The following is a 15,349-nucleotide window of genomic DNA, read 5'->3' on the forward strand; positions in this document are numbered from 1 at the left end:
TAACAAGATGCCTGACATGCAATAATGACTCAATGCAACTTTTCTTTAAATCTGTGAATGAGCCTAAGAAGCATTTCCTACTTGGCAAAAAACCCAGGGGCTTCTTTGAGGACAGTCTCCCTTAACTATGGATGGACTATGCCTTCCTGTTTCTTTGCATGTTTCATAATTTTGTATTGGAAACTAGACACTCTCAATGTAGCACGGCAACTCTAGACAGGAGATTCTACCCCCAGCCTTTGTTGCCAGTGCTGCTGTTTGTTCAGTGGCTTTCCCAGATTAATTTTGTGAAGTCTTCTGTCTTTCTCATGTGCAGCCACTAAAGTCTCCAGTCCACTCACCTAGGGGTAAACTCATGACTAGAGAAACAGTTCCTTAAACCAATAGGCCTCCCTCTTTGCCAAGGGTGTATCTATGTCTCACCTTTGACCCTCTAGCTGCCTTAGCTTTCACTTCCTGCTTGTGCAGCACCTCCAGGGAGGCCAGAGGCAACTGTTTTTAAGTCTCTTAGGGCACAAGCACAGTGCTGAATAAGTATGTGGATTTCCCAGATCCCTAAGGAGGTGTCAGAGCCTTTCAAAATCCTCTAGGATCATCTTCTCCAGATTTTCCTTTTGCGTTTTTGACCAGTCTCTTGTTTACCCCAACTGGTATCACTGTCCTTGGGCATCTGTGATGGTAAACAGTGCCAGTGATTATTTTCAATGAATGCCCTGGAAATAGGACTTTTCCCACTGAGTAAGCTCCAATTCAGGTCAAATAAAGGCAAGCCCTTTATTTGAAATTTTGTGAGCGGGGTTTTTCCAGGAATCGGCCAAAAATGACAAACAGCATCTTTGAGGTGGCACTCCAAAAGGGGTCTGCCGCCTCAAGGGGCTTTGAGGGTGCTAGCTTCATAGTTACCATGACTGAAGCTGTTGGTTTTCACTGGCACAGCACTTACGAGATACAGATTATCAAGCCTAACACAGAGTCTGGAGGGGAGTTGGAATCAGACAAGATACAATACAAAGTTCACCATTCTGATCAATATTCAGCCATCATTCTTTAAATAGGTCCCTTGAGTTGTTGCAAGACTTTGGTTACAAGTTCTGAAAAACTGATTTTAAAACAATGTTTGCTTTAACCATGCGTTCCTATTGCTTTGTGAAGGAACAGCTATTCCAAGGTCTTCACCCTTCCAAAAGTCCCTCCTGATTTATTGGCAGCGTTATTATCTAACCAAACAGATAAGACAGAATTGAAAACAGAAGGACAGAATTGAAACCACTGTCAATTCAGAGACCATGCAGGCAACCAGTCACAGAAGAGGGGAGGAGAAGGAATGGCCCTACTCCCACAGCGTCACCCAGAGCTCAAGGACAAGAGGGAACACTGTTCCTGGGACATCTTGTTTTTGTTTCTGGCTTTCATGGGTCACCTGCTGTCAAAAGCCTCCAGGGCTGAAGACCGCAGTCTGTGGAAGGGGATCACTGACTGTTATTACCACCAGCACCATTCTCAGCCATAGGAAAAAATAAGTGCTCTTTTGCCCTGCACTCCCCAGGTAGATCTCGGATTGACCTTTTACCAGATGCAATACCATTTTATGGTGGTAAAAGGTCAATGCACTCCAGAAGTTTTACCTTAGGGAAAAGTGAAAGTTCTTGGACCCATGGAGTCTAGAGGGAACTCCAAAAGTCATCTGGGTTCACTATCCATCCGTAGCTTGCCATTCCCCACAAAATCCCTGCCAAGTGCTGGTCCCCTTTATCTCCCACGAGTGGGCAACTCATACCTTCTTAGTGGGACATCTGAGGTATGAGAAACGTGATCCAGGTGGGTAAATATAGAGACCTACTCAGAGAGAGCTGAGAAAATAGGGAGAGCTGAGAAAGGCATAAATCCATGAAGACTAATCCGGCCATCAGTAACTAGATAGGAGGTCACCTAGCTCCCGCCTGCCGGAGAAACAGGCAGGACCCTACTCTGGGAAACCGTCTCTTATCTAGTGCCTCAGCAGAAGATAAATGTGTAACTGAGATAAAGGACACTGATAAAATGAAAGCCTAGCACAATTCAAGAAAGGAAAAGGCAATTATAGGCCAGCATTACAGGGTCTAAGCATCAGAGTTAACGATCAGCTTGTATTTGAACCCTGACTTTGCTGCTTAAAAGCTGTGTGATTATCAGCTAGGTGCTGAAACTCTCTGAGTTCTAGTTTCTAATGAAACCACCCAATCTCACTTTTTCCATATGGTGACTGATCACTTTATCCTTGTTTTGACTCTAGGTTTTAACCAGACTAAGGTGAATGAAATGGCCAGCTGCAGGCTGGACAGCAGTCCAGCTGGGTGGGCTGTGAGGGTGCTCTTCAGGGGAATCAGCGGAATGTGGCGGGTGTGGTTCCTGCCCTGGTCTGCTCCCACATTCTTATCAAAGTTTCGAAAGAAGATGCAGAAAGTATCAGGCTGGCCAAGGCAAGCTCACACCAGCAGGAAGATCCAAATTGTCTTATTTGTCACGACACAAGAAAATAAGAGCAGGCTGTGGTCTTGCCTCCAGGAAAACAAGGAGTCAGCGGGGCTTCAGGAGCAAGGCCCGTGTCTACGTTCCTTCATTCACCCGCTCACCCCACAGCCGTTGGAGCGAGCAAGCGGCCACTTGGGTTGGGCTCCTCTGAGAACTCTACAGATGAAAGACAGAAATAAGCCCCCAGCTGGCAGAGGTCATCACAGTGCAGTGGGAAGACAGAGGTGGAAGCATCTGAGTGCTGAGATACACCCGGGGCAGCCCAATGAGAGGAACGGGCACCCAACACGCCCCGCGGGTGCTTGCCCTTGGAGGGGTTATGTGGACTTTAGAGAACATGCAAAGGCCCTAGGGCCCCGCTGTCTCTCTGACTCTAAGCAACCACTCACAGGCACATTTGGGATCTGGAACGAGGAAGATGCTCAGACACAGCAGACATCCTCCCACAGGGCCATGCTCAGCTTGGCCCCCGCACACAACGGCACCTTACCGTAGGTGATGACAAGCAGCACGAAGTTCAAGTTTTTGAAGAGCCGGACAAAAGAACTTAAGTATGAAGCATCAGGGGACGCCAAGGCATAGCTCAGGGACTGGGCTCTGCTAGGAGGGTGTTTCGGCTTCTCCTTGAATACTGAAAGGAAACAGCAGAGAGTCACAGCAAACCCGTGGTCCCACCTCCCCAGAGCGGGCACGTGGATGAGAGCTGGCTCTACCATCTGAGGGGAGCTTAGACTCCCAAAGGAAATAATAATTCTTCAGTTAAATCTTTTATAGTTTCTGGACCCTCCCTGGTGGTGCAAAGGGTTAAAGCACAGCATTGCAAGCCAGCCACAGCCTCTTCAGTGCAAGTTCGATCCCCAGCCCCGGAGGTGACCCACATGGTGCTGCAGACCTCTCCTGACCTGCCCGCTGCTCCCCTCAGCAGTGTATTTCATCCATCTGCCTGTTCTACTCCCCATTCTGTCTCTGGGGAATCCTCTCCCGGTGCCTGCACCTGTGGCCTGCACCCCAGCTCTGTATGCATAACTAAATAGAATCTTTTAAAAAAATTGTTCATAATGTACAAAATGATGTAAAAATAAACTGTTATAAAAAATAAAAACATATAACTTAAAAAAATCATTTATAGTTTCCTCTTTAAAGCTGCTTCTTACTGTGGCTAAGTAAGTGGTACTTTAATTACTTTTTTAAAACAGCCTTTGGAAGACTGCAATCACTGGGCCTCCCAGGCGCATTCAAGGATCACGGAGTCCCATAATAACCTGCAAGTAAATACTTCAGAGTACCGAACAAAATTCAGAGTAATCAGAAGGGAAGTAAGAGCTGAAGCTCTGGGATGAGTGGGCCCAGTTAATGACTTAGCACCCGCTTTCTTCCCAAGGGGCAAGGGAGGACCCATTGCTGGTGCTTAGCAGAGTCTGACAAAGCACACACTCTGACAAAGCACACAATAAATATTCCCTGAGCAAGTAAAAGCGATCTTCTTCTGTTAAAAAGAAGCTTGCAGTCCGTTCCTACTTTCCCCACGTCTGAGCCAGACGTCTGCCTCCCAAGGAATAATGTGCATTCCTGAAGCAGGCACTCTGCAGGAAGGACTGGGGGGACCATGGGAAAGCCACTCTTTTTTTTTTTTAAGATTTATTTATTTATTCATACAGAACTGGGGTACAGGCCAGAGATGCGGAGAGAGAGGATTCACCAGAGACAGAGAGGGGAGCAGAACAGGCAGATAGACGAAGTACACTGCTGAGGGGAGCAGCGGGCGGGTCAGGAGAGGTCTGCCGTGCCATGTGGTCACCTCCGGGGCAGGTGGGAATCGAACTCATGCAGAAGTGGCTTAAGCTTCTTAGTGCAGTGCTTTAACCCGCTGTGCCACCAGGGAGGGCCCGAAAGCCACTCCTATTATAGTGTAATTTGGAGTGTATTTTCAGTACAACCGACTGTGTTGACTGCCATTCACTTCTCTGGGGGGGACAGATCAGTTTAGCCGATTTTTTGACTACAGGGATCCCCCATTTGAGTTTTTGACTATAGGGATCCCCCATGTGAGTCAAGCAAGCAACACATGCCCTCCAAACTCCCCCCCCACCGCCCCGCCCCTCAAGAATACTCGATGTGTCAGTAGACTGTCTCCAGTGAGAGGAAGCTCTGGAAACAAGATTTTACACTCTTGGAAGATCAAAGTGGTTCCCACCAGAAAACACTCCAGCCTTCCGCACAGTTGGAAAACTCACCCCCATTGTTTTGCCTGCTCTCTTCCCCTTTCATCAGGGGAAAGAAAGCAAGGCAGGAGGCCACTTATCTCTGTGACAGCAGGTGTTTGCTCAAGGATGAGGCAGCCACCAACCAAAATTCAGATAGCATTTTTCAGTTCTCTACTTAATTAGCCACTATCTGTGCTTGATAGTAAAATACCAAAACGCAGACATGGCCTACACCTGCAGAATCTCAACCTCAAAGAACCAAGTCCTCATTGCTGCTCCAAACACAAGAATTTGGAGCTGGGCACATCACATCTGAGCCCCAGAAGTCTGGCTGAGTATGAGAATCCCTGACTGTATTATTCTTTCCTACTCTCCTCCACAGCTTCACAACACCTCACCTCTCCAAGAACATCAAGTCCTCTGTCCAAGATACCCTGTCAGCTTCTAGAAGCCCCCAGGCAGACCTCCCTCAGCTTGGACCCTGGGGCAGCTGAGTGAGGTGCATGATTATAAAACTATTTGACTCTGGGGGGTGAGGTCAGCAGGCAGGAATGAAACCTTTAACACAAGGTGGAACACTCGGACATTTGAAAGAAAACCGGTTAACCTTTAGACAGGTGACTAACTAAAAAAGAAAGCCACACTCTGTTGTTTTTGTATCACAGTCCATGTAATATCACTCAGATGACCTATAAAAAGTGGACACAGAATTACATTAATAAAGTATTTCAAGGATTAAATGTATGTGCAGGTTAACTATTAAAAGTTGACAGCTGAGATTAACTTGTTCAAGGTTAAATGGTTATTTTTTATGATATCTTGTATTTTCTAGATTTTTCCATACTGAACATATAATACTCCTAATTTTAAAGAAGAAAAAATTTTAAAAGGTGATCACAAGTATGCTTGGGTAAACCAATGAGATTATTAATGTGTGCAGGTCAATTTTGTTTTGTCTTGTTTTCATAAATTTAAAGCATGGGGTTAGATCAGCTTCGGCTGGAACTGGATCTCTGCCACTTACTAACTATCTAATCTTGAATAATTTATTTAACACCCTTAGTCTCATTTTTTTCTTTGTTAAATGAGAATGATAATATCTTCACTCCTAGAGGAGTTGAGGACTAGGCATGCCTGTGCTATCCTCAGTGCTCCCTGGGGCTTCCGCAAGGGTTAACAGTCTGATCATTGTATTGAGGGTCTGGTTAGCTACAACTAAACCTTTACTGAGGCACTAATAGAAGGCACAGAACCCGCTAGCACAGTACTAGGGGCAACTATTCAGGCTGAAACATCTGAGGGCCATTAGAAGTCTGGTGTCTAGTTTCTGTAACTGTCCATCGGATTTTAGGGCCATGTCCAAGGGCCCCTCCAAAGTCAAAGTCAGCAGAACCTCCCTACCTCCCTTCCCCACAACCCAGCACCCATCAGTCCACTAGTGACCTTACCAATGATGACAAGGATGAAGAGCAGAGTGGCCACACCTCCTATTATGTAGAACATGATGCTGATGTGGTAGGCGAGCTTGTCATGGTCATCGATATTGGGTACCAAAACAGGAGGGACCAAGAAGCCAATGGCAATTCCAAGCTACAGAAGACAGACAGTTGATCACTGGCCAAGAGGTGGCAGCACAAAATTAAAGATACTCCTAACAAGAAACAACATATTCACAAACTTGAACGCTTAAGTTCATTGTGTACGTCACATGCAATTGCATAAACTTATATACACAGGACACTGGCACGTGCAAGCCGAGTACAAACACACACACACACGTTTACCAACAAATTAAAACATTGCATATCTGCACTAGGGTTCAAACTCCAGTGACCTAGCAGACAAGGTCATAAATGCCTTGATTTAGTAGTAACTGGCTAAGATACAACTCCTGGGAGCTACTCTCCCCACATAATGTACCAAAGTAGGACCTGGAAAAATTCCTCAGAACTCAGGCAAGTTCAAATGTCAACTGTGAGAGAAGGTGGATAAATTCTTTTTGTTTTTTTTTAAAGATTTATTTATTTATGCATACAGAACTGGGCTACAGACCAGAGGTTCAGGAGCAGTGAGAGGATTCACCAGAGACAGAGTGGGGTGCAGCTTGAGGAAGTACACTGCTAAGGGGAGCAGCGAGCAGGTGAGGAGATGTGTGCTGTACAATGTGGCTCACCCTCAAGTTCTTTATCTTCCTATCCCACTTTTGCTTTGTTGAACTTGAGAGGAACTACAGTAGGAAATTCATTTGCTTTCACCCCCACCCTTGTCCATTCTCAGCTGCTAGTCTGCCGTCTTCATTGGTTTTCCAGTCTGTCAATTTTGGCCACTCAGGATGGTCACTGGTGCCTCTCAGCTCTGAAATATTTACAAAGGTCATTAACTATCAATTCAGTGTTGGGTTTTTCCAATCTGGGCCAGTGTATAATCACTAAATCAAACAAGTTTTTTTTTTTTTCAGCATCTATAAAGATTTACACTAGATTTGTAAGAAGTACCAAGATGTATGACTGACAGGTTTCCTGCCTTCAAGGAGCTTTGAAATTTAATTGGGGGCTGGGGAGGAGAGAATTTAAAACAAAACCACAAAACATAACACCAATGGGAAATCCGTGGACTGCAATTATGGATTATAGTTACAGACCTCCTTTGTCATCCTCTAGACAATCTAATTAGTAGAGTGCAAAACAGGGGTTAGGTGAGGTTAAGCTTTAAAGGCAAAGAGATTTATTCAGCCTCACAAAAATGCCCATTTTCAGCCAGTGCCTTCTCCGCTAGCCTGGCCATGCTCTCTGAGGCTGAGACTGGGAGAAAAAGAACATACTTCATGTCTTCAGATATCTGATGTGAGTCACACTCACTTGTCAGCTGAGTCTATCTTCTTAAATTCTGGTCTCAAAGACTTTCATTGCGAGTACAAATCAGCTCCACACCAAAGAGCAAACTGACCTTCTAGCTGGGGACCTGTCCCACTGCAGGTCAGAGCTAGCCTACTAAGGTCTTTGGAGTGGCAGGTCTAAAAGCTAAATAGAATCCCAAGGATACCTTTCACAAGAAAGAGGGCAGATATGGGACACTCCCAAGCTCTGTGAAAGAAACATAAAACCCAAGACCCAGAACCCCAATCCCCAGGAATCTCCCTTGAGACAGACCAACCAACCTATGCTACGCTCCTGACTTCCGAGGCCGGGCCCTTCTGTCCACACACTAAGTACCTTTCCTCCCCGACTCCCGCACTCCAATGAGGCCTTCTCCAATGAGCAGGATGTAGCTGCCAGATGTAAGGTGATCGTCACCCCACCAAACAACAGCCCTGTCACCCAGTAATCTTTCTCCAAGGAGACACTGGATTTGAAGCTACTTTTATGCCGAGTGGAAAACACAACACAGAACTGCACTGTAAATTGCTGCCTCTTTTTCTTTCTTCAAGACATTTTTTCCTGCTTCTTGAGGGCAGTGTTCAGTGGGATGCTGGACTCAACTCCCAGTTTCTAGATCCTACATCTTTCCCTTAGTAGATCCTCTATCATACTGGCTGGCTGGGCAGATGGACAATTGAACATTGGTGGGAAATCTCATCACACTGTCACAGAGGTCTGCCCGCTGGGATTCAGGTTCTTTCCACAAAACACATTATACCCACAGTACAAAAAAAAAAAATTAAATTGCATACGGAAAACAATGTACAAGGGAGTCCGATGGCTGACCATTTCTCGAGCATCTACTGTGTCCTGGATATCAACATATTTTTTCTCTTTTTCATTTGCTATAGCAACTTTGCAACAAAAAAAAAAAAAGAGAGAGAGAGAGAGAGAGAGAGAAACTGATAGCAGCCTGCCCAGGTCATATGCAGCTAGCATGAGAGCTGGGTTCCTACACGAGTTTTGTTGGACTCCTGATCTGAAAACATGATGATCATTTCTTATCTCTGCTTATCTAGCGAGAATAGCAGGGCGGGACAAAAATGGTCCTCCCTATTTTAAAGGAGAAAAAAATAAGTTGATTTTTCGTAAGTCTCCAAGTTGCTTTTCAGAGTCAGACCCAGAGAGTGTGGACTGTCCTTGAGGGGACAGCTCATCATCTGGAGAGAAAACAGTCATGACAACATAACAAAAATGCCTTAGTCATGGTTAAATGGATAATGTTCAGAAGCAGGGGTGCTCAGTGGCACCCATATTCCAAATGCATCATAATTTAGCAGAAAGCAACCCACTAGACTCTACCAACTTCCATTTTTATATTTGTTCTTCAACCGAACACTGTCCAATGCTTCATCCTAGGGGAGACTCATCTGAGAGTCTCCAGTCTCTTGCCAGATGACATCACATTAAAATGGTGCTTTTTCCAAAAGCTGGGTAGCATGGCTTTTGGCTTCTGTGCCTTCAGGTACCATGTGGGTGCCAGATCGTTCCTGAGCTCACCTTGCCACCCCCCTTCAAATGCTGGTGTGATGTTATTAAACTACAAAGCCTATAATTTTACCCGTTTGTGTTCTGTCAGGCTTTTGATAAGACACCTCAGAGAGTAAAAATCAGAGGCCTGCTGCCCAAGCCAGCATAAGATTAATTCTAAAAGGAAGCTGTTCTGGCATCTTTCCTGCACTCACAAAAAGCCAGAGACCTGGGCCTGAATGCAAATGATTGGAAATCACTGTGAAGTGGCTAAGAATTGGCTCTGTCCCAGCAGTTGTTCTCATTTTATCACCCTCAGTAAAAACCAAAGTCATGGGCAAAAGACACAATACAGTCAAGCCAAGTCAGTCTCAGTTCCCCAGGATCTTCTTGCCAATTGCTTTTAAAATGGGGTTAGGTTCTCTTTGCTTTTACATGCCCTCAGTAGTGTTTCCCAATCCTTACTGAAACAAAGGTCAGCAGTCCCAGCCCCAGGCCTGAAGTGGATCCTGAGTGCCTGTAATTTTCCTGTGCAGGCAATTCTTATCTCTCATCCAGGAAGTGGGAGAACCTGTACTCAGAAAACAACCCCATCATAAAATGGGCAGAAGAGCTAAAAAGACACTTCTCTAAAGAGAAAGTGCAGATGGCCAACAAGCATATGAAGAAATGTTCAACATCTCTTGTAATAAGGGAGATGCAAATTAAAACCACAATGAGATACCACCTCACCCCAGTGAGAATGGCACATCTTCAAACAACTAGCAACAACAAATGCTGGCGAGAATGTGGAGAAAAAGGAACTCTCCTGCACTGCTGGTGGGAATGCAAACTGGTACAACCACTATGGAAAGCTGTTTGGAGGTTTCTCAAATAAAGACATTTGAAATAAATTTGCTAGAAATAAAGCTTCCATATGACCCAGCAATCCCACTCCTAGGTACTTACCCAAAGGACACAAAAACATTGACTCACAAGGACACCTGCACCCCCATGTTTATTGCTGCTCTATTTACAATAGGGAAGACGTGGAATCAAACCAAATGCCCAAAAGTAGATGACTGTATTAAAAAGATGTGGTACATATACATAATGGATTATTACTCAGCAATCAAAAAGATAAACTCATACCTTTTGCAACAACATGGATGGAGCTGGAAGGGATCATGCTTAGTGATATAAGCCAGAAAGAAAATGCAAAATACCAGATGGTTTCACTCATAGCAGGAGCATAAGAGATGGGTGGGACTGGGGGAGGGAGACGGAAAGCAATTGTAATAAAGAAAAAACAAAAAAACAATGAACAATTATATACCGGAGACATTTTACGGGGGTGGAGTGGAGAATGGGATCAAAAATGGGGTGGGAAAGGTGCACAGGTCTATGGTGAAGACACGTGGGTGAATTGGTGGTGGATTACAACCAAGATGGGAAAAGGCACAAAATGAAGAATGATGTAAAAATAAATGATAAAAATAATAAATTTATGAATTGCATTGAATCATACTACACATGTTCTGCATAGGAAGTCATCTGTCCCTGGTCAACTCTTTGTTCCCTGTGCCCTGCTACACTGGTCTTTCAACTGTCCAAAGCCCCCACATGCCTCAGACCACAGGGACTTTGCAGCAGAACCTCTGCCTGCATTATATCACCCTCCCTGTTTTACTTAGAAAACACAGATAGATACCCTTCAGCCCGGACCAAGTCAGTTCCTCAGGGCAGCTTTCTCTGGTGCCTCAGTCAAGGTCAGGTTCCCACATTAAATCGATTTACATTTATAGAATTAGTCAATTAACATCTTTCTCCCCTATCAGAGTAGAAGCGCCATGAGAGCAGGGTTTATCTTTGTTTCTGGAGCCCAGCACATAACAATGCCAGACATAGTAAAAGGTTTGGAGCTTTATGTGGAGTATCTCAGTCCTTACAATGACTCCCAGAAGGGGTGGGAGGTTGCCAGCACTGTCCCAGTTTTACAAATGAGGAAACTGAGTCAGAAAGGAGAAGGAACTTGCCCACAGTAACACAGCTACTGGCAACAGAGCTGGAGGCCAAACACCCAGTAGCTCTGAGTCCAGAGCCCCGAAGCCTCACCACACTAAGGTTCACTTCACACCCAAAGAAGGTGTTTAACAACAATGTAGTCAGTGAAAGGAAGGAAAGGCAACCGAACCAGGATACTCAATTTTCACTTTCTATTTAATCATGCCCCTTCTACCAACTGGAGGGTGATATCTAAACATGGCAGCAACATCAGCATATACACTTTCACAGCAAATATCAGTTAAGAATATCTGGGGCCCTCCCTGATGGGGCAGCGGGTCAGTGCGAGTTTGATTCCTGACCCCGGAGGTGACCCACGTGGCACAGAGGCCTCTCCCTCAGCTGTTTACTTCAGTGATCTGCCTGTCCTGCTCCCCACTCTGTCTCTGGTGAATCCCCTCACCCTCTCCCCTACCTCTGGCCTGTACCCCAGTTCTGTATGCATAAATAAATAAATCTTTAAAAAAAATATCTGGTCAGCCGAGGGCTCTGGGTGCCTGGAAAAGATGGGTTTGTGCAATACACGTCCTGGCTTTCTGGCTCATGCATGTGGTGGAGCAAGAATAAACCCAGAAAATCAGCATCTGGTGGAAGATTCCGCACCTCAACTGATACATGACCCAACACGAGCCGTCATGTGTGCTGTGCTGGTACTGACGCAGAACACTGTGCCCATCATCATCCACCACAGGCCCCAATAAAGGTCCCTAAATCCTGCCTGCCCATGCATATACCCAAACCATGGAGGCACAACCCTGCGACTCCCACCAAAGGCAGAGACCCTGAAAGAACACAATGGTGAGGGCTTCCTTCCTGACAGAACAGGAGAGAACAGCAGGCTTCCACTGGGTCCTTGCTGGGATCTCAGGCATCTCAGTCCCTGACCCCCAGTCACTGAGGTGGGAGATCCTGCTCTTAAGAGAAGCAACTACCTCAGCAAACAGGTTCTCACTTACCCAACCTCATTCCTCCTCTTCCCATTCCTCCCCCAGGCAAACCTGCCTTTCAGAAAGGTAAACACTTGCTTAGCCCCAGAGCTGGGCCCCTATCCACTTGAGCCAATTGCCTCATTCCTTCCCCTTGGGCACAGTCACCAGATCAGGGCTGGCCATGTCTCTTAGATCTCAGAGTTCCTGGAAGCAGACTAGCTGGTGCTGAGGCACAAAAATGTCCCCTACACAGAGTCTCTGAATTGAAGGCTTATATCAAGCTCCTGTTGACCTAACCTGAGGTTCAAAGGACTCCTGCCCATGTTGTACACTGTCTAATGAATCTGTCCTCTCTTCCTATCCAGCCAGATGTTCCTCAGAGACATCCTCACTCTCATACAGTGACTGGTTAAACACTCTCAAAGAGGTGAGTTCAAATGCCAGCTCTACTGGCAACTTACTACATGTCTGACTCTGGCCTCTTTGGGACTATTTCTTAATCCGCAAAAGGAAGATAGGTGATAACATCTAGTTCATAGTGTCTAGCTCAGGAGCTGTTCCAAGGACTAAATGAGCTCTCTCAGATGGACTACTGACCTAAATACTTCACCTGGGGGGTGCTGGCTCCCCAATCGCAAGCTGCCCCCGCTGACATTTACACAGCAGAGGCGACAGGCAGGCGAGAAGCAGGTGCCAGCCAGGACTCACACAAACTCCCCTCCTGTGTCTTTCCTCCTCTCCCAGACCCGCTCCCCTGACCCTGTCCACTAACAGCCACTCTGTCTCAGGCCCTCCCAACCCGTCCTAGACAGTCTTCTTTGAATGTGTCCCCTCCCCTTTGGGTGCTTGCACCTCTACCTCCCCTCACCTGCCCAGGGTATGCAGGTGCACAGTGTTCAGCACTGCACTGACCACGATCCCTGCTCAAGGAGTCAGCCCACCCAAGGGGAGCGCGGGCACCCAAGCCCATCAGCCCACAATTCTTTACCACCTCCCCCAGTTTCTTCTCTGCCCCTAGTACACCCACCACGATTCCAACCTTTTCATTGCCTAGTCTTCACTTTCACCCAAAGTTTCTTTTCTTAGTCAGTTCTCCCTTTCCCCCTCAGAGCCCACCGCTGTTCCCTCGTTGGGTCTTCTGTGACTTCCCTAGCAAGACCTGAGTGCCTTGCTCTACAGTCCTGTCACCCTTTGGCTCCCACCATTTTTCTGACGCTGAGCTGGAGCCTGGTAAAGGCAACAGAGGCTGGCTCAAGATACGGTGTGGGGTGGGTGGGCCGCCATTAACTGGCATGTCAGGAAAACACCAAGTCCACTCCAATTTGGCCATGAACCCTGACTCAAGCCAGGGAAAGAACTGGTTGGAAATTTAAAATCAGGAATATGGACAAGGTTCTCAGAGAATATTGGCTATTGAAAAAGAAAAACAAACATGGTTGAGGGCCCTGTCAAACCAGGGCCATTTGGGGCTCAGTCTAGATTTCCACCCCTCAGGTTTGCTTATTGCAGATCAACCCGCTGTTAAGTGCATAGCAGGAGGCCAGCCCCCACCCAGAGGGTGTTCTTCGAAGATGGGTGACTGGCTACATGTGTGTATCTACACATCTCTATGTGCACTGGAGCAAAGGTCTTAAGATCTAAAGATGAATCGGACAGTAAAGTTCTCAGGGTAGCACAGTAGAGGAACACGTATACTCCATGGACAAAATGTCCTCTGTAAAGGGCTACTTAATCCCATGCGACATTTACAGGCATGAAAATATGCTACAAACCTGTCTGCCTGCTTTTCACTTCATTCAAAAACAGGCCCATCCACTCCTAGCTTCATGCTGGTGTCTTGGGTGTGGACAATACAGTCACTGGCAGAGGCGTGACTGATAAAGCTTGGTCTCCCGGGACCATGTCCATGTGGAGAATCACGGACAACAGTAGAAGGGACCTGGTGCGGGTGTGTGCCAGCCAGAGACAGCGCCGTGGAGGCGGGTTCAACCTACAGCATGCCATTCTGACACGAGAAGAGCCTGGCTCTCCCCATGGCGAGGGCCAGACTCTTGGCGAGGGCCAGACTCTTGTTGACCTGCAATTGAGTGATCTAAGTGAAAAGATGCACAGACAGGGACTCAGATGGAAGGGTGAGCGTGAAGACACCCTGCAGAAAGTCCCGGAGGCGGCTCAAAAAGGATGCTGGGGTGTGGGTGGCCCAGAAAGAAACAAGAATAAGATTGCTGCTGAGGAACTGGAACACTGAAGTACCATGACAGCTTGTGCCAGGTGGACCTGCCCTGGAACACCAGGTAGCTTCCACTAGGAAACCGCCGGGGGAGGATCGTGTGCCTGCAAAGCTGCTCACATGACTGTATTTTTGAAATCCCCAAATCTGAGCCTTTGGCATCTTTTGAAAAAGCCAACTCAAGATCCAGAAGGTGGCAGAACTTCAGGCACAAAACCAGTACTATTAGTTTGAGGGAAAATTACTCATCAAAGGGGTTTATGAGTGTAAAAGTCTGAGCTTAGGGGGCTCTGCCTGGTGGCGCATTATGAAGCTCTCTGAAGCCACGGCAGCAGGAGTTCAATCCCCAGCCAGGGAGCTGATCCACAGGGCGTGGCAGACCTCTCCAGGCCTGCCTGCTGCTCCCCTCAGCAGTATTTCATCAGTCTGGCTGCTCTGCTCCCCACTCTACTTCTGGAATCCTCTCATCGTCCCTGCACCTCTGGTCTGTGCCCCAGTTCTGTGAGCATAAATAAAAAATTAAAAAATCTTAAAAAAAATAAGGCTGAGCTTACATTCCTAAGAATTTAGGAAGCAGGGTCACACTGGTCGATTCTAGTATTTCCTGTAACCCCTCCCCAAGAACAAAGACAGGGCTCAGGAAATACCCTCTGAATAAAGTGATAACTCTTAGAATTGCACAGTTTAGGGCCTCCCTAGGGGTTAAGTCTCAGCACTATCTCTGCTATGGCCTGAGTTCGATCCCCAGCCAAGGAGCTGACCTATCTTGCCTGCTGCTCCCCACAGCAGTGTATTTTGATAGATTCACCTGTTCTGGTCCTCACTCTTGTCTCTGGTGATGAATTCTTTCACCACAACCCCCCACATCCCAGCTTTTCTATGCAAAAGAAAAAAAAATCACACAGTTCGAACCTAACTCAAGTATTTTCAGTCTTTTCTACAGCAAATAAGTTGGCCATAGTAACAGTTTGCTGTATTCTAAGCGTTTACTGCCAAAAGAAAGCAGCTGTGAAGTTACAAGTGAAAGATCTCAAATGTAGGGCT

General features: G+C 46.5%; 1 protein-coding gene across 1 annotated transcript in view; it reads right to left on the bottom strand.

The window, feature by feature from the left end:
* The window catches only part of FLVCR2 (feline leukemia virus subgroup C cellular receptor family, member 2), a 45,969-nt gene that overhangs the window by 15,159 nt on the left and 15,461 nt on the right, over nucleotides 1-15,349 (bottom strand). The window contains exons 2-3 of the mRNA XM_004681678.2: nucleotides 6,164-6,305; nucleotides 3,002-3,142 (exon numbers count right to left, since the gene is read on the bottom strand). Coding sequence (XP_004681735.1) covers nucleotides 3,002-3,142; nucleotides 6,164-6,305 — 283 coding nt within the window. The remainder of the gene's footprint in view (nucleotides 1-3,001; nucleotides 3,143-6,163; nucleotides 6,306-15,349) is intronic.

The sequence above is a fragment of the Condylura cristata genome, unplaced genomic scaffold (assembly GCF_000260355.1).
Source record: "Condylura cristata isolate star-nosed mole 26May11 unplaced genomic scaffold, ConCri1.0 scaffold00013, whole genome shotgun sequence".
In the NCBI taxonomy this organism is placed as follows: Eukaryota; Metazoa; Chordata; class Mammalia; order Eulipotyphla; family Talpidae; genus Condylura; species Condylura cristata.